The 3,620-nt window shown below is 43.8% G+C and overlaps 1 protein-coding gene across 1 annotated transcript; it reads right to left on the reverse strand.

Annotated features, from left to right (window-relative positions):
• Positions 1–670: 670 nt before the first annotated feature.
• On the reverse strand, positions 671–3,620 carry LOC309703333 (E3 ubiquitin-protein ligase RNF182). The gene is made up of 2 exons (XM_082528119.1): positions 3,560–3,620; positions 671–1,579 (listed from the first exon to the last, which is right to left on the reverse strand). The coding sequence occupies exon 2, from the start codon at positions 1,500–1,502 to the stop codon at positions 855–857; it is 648 nt and encodes a 215-aa protein (XP_082384245.1). The 5' UTR covers positions 1,503–1,579; positions 3,560–3,620; the 3' UTR covers positions 671–854.

Here is a 3,620-nt window from a genome sequence, read left to right on the forward strand (position 1 = left end):
ACCCTCTACATGCCCTCCTTCAATACTTCATTTTCCTTCCTTTAATAATTACAACTTCACAAAACATAATACCAACATATTAAGCACAGAGAAATCATATCACTTACCATGAAAGTTATTCTCCATAATGGGGCAGATGTGTTCATCCAAGAAAAACAGTTATAACTGTGTACTGAAGTTTCTGTGTGAGGTACGGTTCAAACTTTTGTATGCTCAATTACGTTTGCTGTAGTTTACATCACAGGTGAGAGAAATGAGTGCACACTGATGAAATAAATACATGTGCGTTCTCAAGTAGATTATTAAAGTTAGGCCACTTTCACTGATTTCCAAACATGTGCACACCCTGCACAAAGTAAAGGACTGATGTAAGGACTGAGGACCTCATTTAATTTATTCTTTGGCAGCAGAATCAGCCGCTGCAAAATGATATTATCAAACATAACAAGCATGATGAGAACGATTAAAGAAACCTTAGGGTTTGGTTGTTTCCCTATTAACCACTAGGGGGCACGCTTTATCAAGCTATCACTGATTAAAAATCTGTACTTAAGGCATTCAGTAAGGACACATTTAAGGATTGGACTCTAGTGTAGTAGTTTGAATGTGAACGGTCACCAGTTCAAGATCAGGAGGAGACACAAACTCCTTTGGAGTTGTGTCAGGAAGGGTATCCACTGTAACACAAAAAAATTCTACCAAATCCCATATGCAGAGCTGTCTTCTGGAGCAACCCCTTTTGAATAAAGGAGCAGCTCTAATAAGTAAAAACTTAATTTGATTACAGGGTGAATGCTAAGTACACTTAAAAAAGCATGTTAATAGAAAAAGACTGGCAAACAATTTCTGTAACTCTAAAATTTCCTGTTCAGGAAATGTGGCCCAAACACCACCCCGAACACACAAGTGATCACAAACAGCACCCAGAAGATGACAGCCAGGATCTGTACACAAAACAGCGTCTTCCTGCTCTGCTGTATGATCTCCTCTTCGCCCACCAGGCCAGGCGCTGTGCCATAAGGGGTTTCGGGGTGCATCTGCTGCACCCGCAGGCTGACGGTGGGTAAGATGATGAAGCGGGTGTCCCTGTTGCTGTTGCCCTCCATGGAGAGCACCACTCTCTGGGTGACTGTAGCCATCCGCGAGGTCACAGTCATGGGCAGGTGGAAGGCCCCGGGGGGCAGCCTGGACAGGATGCGGGAGTTGCAGGGTAAGGTGAGGGCATCCCCGGTTTCCAGTGGGGTCAGATGGCGGCAGAGAGGGCAAGGAATGGCTTGTGGGCTGTGGGCGTCAGGGGGGCAGAGCTGGATCCTCTGGAGGCACTCAGTGCAAAAAACGTGGAGACACTCCAACATCCGGGGGCATTTGTTGTAGCAGTTGTACTCCTGGTAGCAGATGGGGCATTCCACATCCATGGGTTCCCCTGGACCGGAGCCACGGCTGGGCACGGAAGCAGCAGCGGGATCCCCCTTCTGCGGCACTGGGGCAACATGCCCTGACATGGTGTGGGAGTGGGTGGATGTAGAAGAACTGGCGAGAGGCAAGTCGGGGATGAGTTTTTAGCTAAAGATGTTAAACTCTGTAGAGAGAAAACATGATCAACATAAACTTCATGTCGACTTTCCGTGAGACAGAAACATCAGGATCTGCTCCCCCAAAGATCCTTTGTTTCTTTAACTTTCATGAACAGATTCCACGGCCCATGAGTCATAGCATTCATCCGTTTAACCGCTCACACATCCACCATCCACCACCCCCCTCACTTACTCACAATCACCTTTGCCCTTGAGTGCGTGCTAGATAGCACAGACACACACACACACAGTCAGAGAAAAATATACAAAATAGTCGGGAAAGGAAGTAATCAGTCACTCTAAGATTTCTCCATTTGTGGGTGTGTGTGTTTGTCAGAGCACGTCGTCTTTTCCCAGCTCAGGCTTGTTCCACTTCAGTCATTCAAAGCAGCTGGTTTTTTTTTTAAATTAAGAAAACATAAGAAATGTTGGTATCAAAATTACTGTATTTGGAGGCACTTAGGGGAAGCGGTTTGTGTTGCAAACAGATTGCGTGTACCGAGCCAGAAGTCATTATTTATTTACTGAGTGATGTCATACTGAACTCAGGGTGATGTAAGACCCAGCGTTTTTGTTGGGCTGGCTTTTACCGGCTTTCTTCTACTTCATGGAAGTGTAATTTTAAATCAACTAAGTGGATCTCTAACACAAAGACTCTTTTCAAAAGGTGTGTTGAATTGACACAGCAGCCCAGCATTTTAACACCGTGGCTGTGTTAGAGTCAAATAAAATCTTTATGGGAAGAAGACTTTTTGGGAAATGCCCTGCTTTGCTTTCCTGTCATTAGATGTGAAGATTGATAAGGTTGTCTGCAATGAGAAGCTGCTGCCAGAAGTCAAATTCAGGGAAACTGTTATGCTCATTTCCACAGTTTCTGATTCTTGGATTCTACTACAGTAGCTTTGCATAATTTATATTTTAAATAATGCTTTTTTTCTTATACTTAAGTGCAGCCCCGCTGTTCATCCTGTGACAAAAACAACCCATTTTTAGTGCCTCTCTCTTTAAGGCAACTTTCTTGTAATTGGTTGTTTGTAATACACAGAAGGTTTGAACAGCATCTGCTGTAGATAGTTTTTTTTAGACCTGCTGCTTCTTCTTTTGCCCAGTTTCCTCAGATTTTTTGAGGACACACTGCACACCATGCTGAAATATGCAAAGCTTTGGGCTGATAGGTCTTTGAGACTCACTCACAAAAACCACGCCATTTTATGTTTTAAGTTTTCTGTTATGTGTAGACACAAAAACCGTTCATCCCTCGAGTTAGATACGTTTTAGACTTGAGTGGTTCACAGGTGAGTGTTAAGAGGTTAATACAAAACCACTCCTCTGGAAATGGTCAGGTATAAGGACTGGACTGAACATGACCTTTGGAAATTGTGGAGAAATACTGCTCAAGTCAACTTTAAAAATTACAAGAACTCTGGCTCCTTGGTATCAAAATGTAAAGCAATCATGGCACAGTCAAGACTTTCCCACGGCACTGTATATACCATAAAAATGATACAAGGAAATACACAATACTTTACTTTAAGGCGTAAAACCTTTTGGTCAGACACACTGACAGTCTGTAACATTTGTTGATGTCATTTGATCTGTGATTTATGAAAGGAATCAGTAGAATTGTGTAGCTTTACTGGCGCTTTGCTTTTCTATATTTGTGTCTCGCACGGGACAATGACGAGGTAAGCCACACACACTCAGTGGGGGACTGTTGCTTAGCACACCGGGTCCCCTTTGAATCGGTCCATGGCAACCTGAAAGCCTTTCTTCAATAAGTCATCAGCACATTCATGCAATGAGAACAGAAAGTCGACTTTTAGAGCCAAACTAAGCATTTTAGTGAATGAAAGCGACCTGTGGAAGACAGCTATGCATGCTTAAGTGAACTCTTTTCTAGGCGAGCGGGCCTGCTGGGACTGTACACAGAGTAACACACAGCGCTCCATCATCACAAACGTAAAAGAGATCAGAGAGTCACTTACCCACTGCGCTCCGCTTCCCACTCATCCAAGGAACCTTTGTTTCCCACCTACAACACCGGCG

The sequence above is a fragment of the Aulonocara stuartgranti genome (assembly GCF_965226115.1).
Source record: "Aulonocara stuartgranti genome assembly, chromosome: 3".
Lineage (NCBI taxonomy): Eukaryota > Metazoa > Chordata > Actinopteri > Cichliformes > Cichlidae > Aulonocara > Aulonocara stuartgranti.

Excerpts from the sequence above, each read along its gene's own strand:
- LOC309703333 (XM_082528119.1), bottom strand. The coding sequence starts at position 1,502 with ATGTCAGGGCATGTTGCCCCAGTGCCGCAGAAGGGGGATCCCGCTGCT.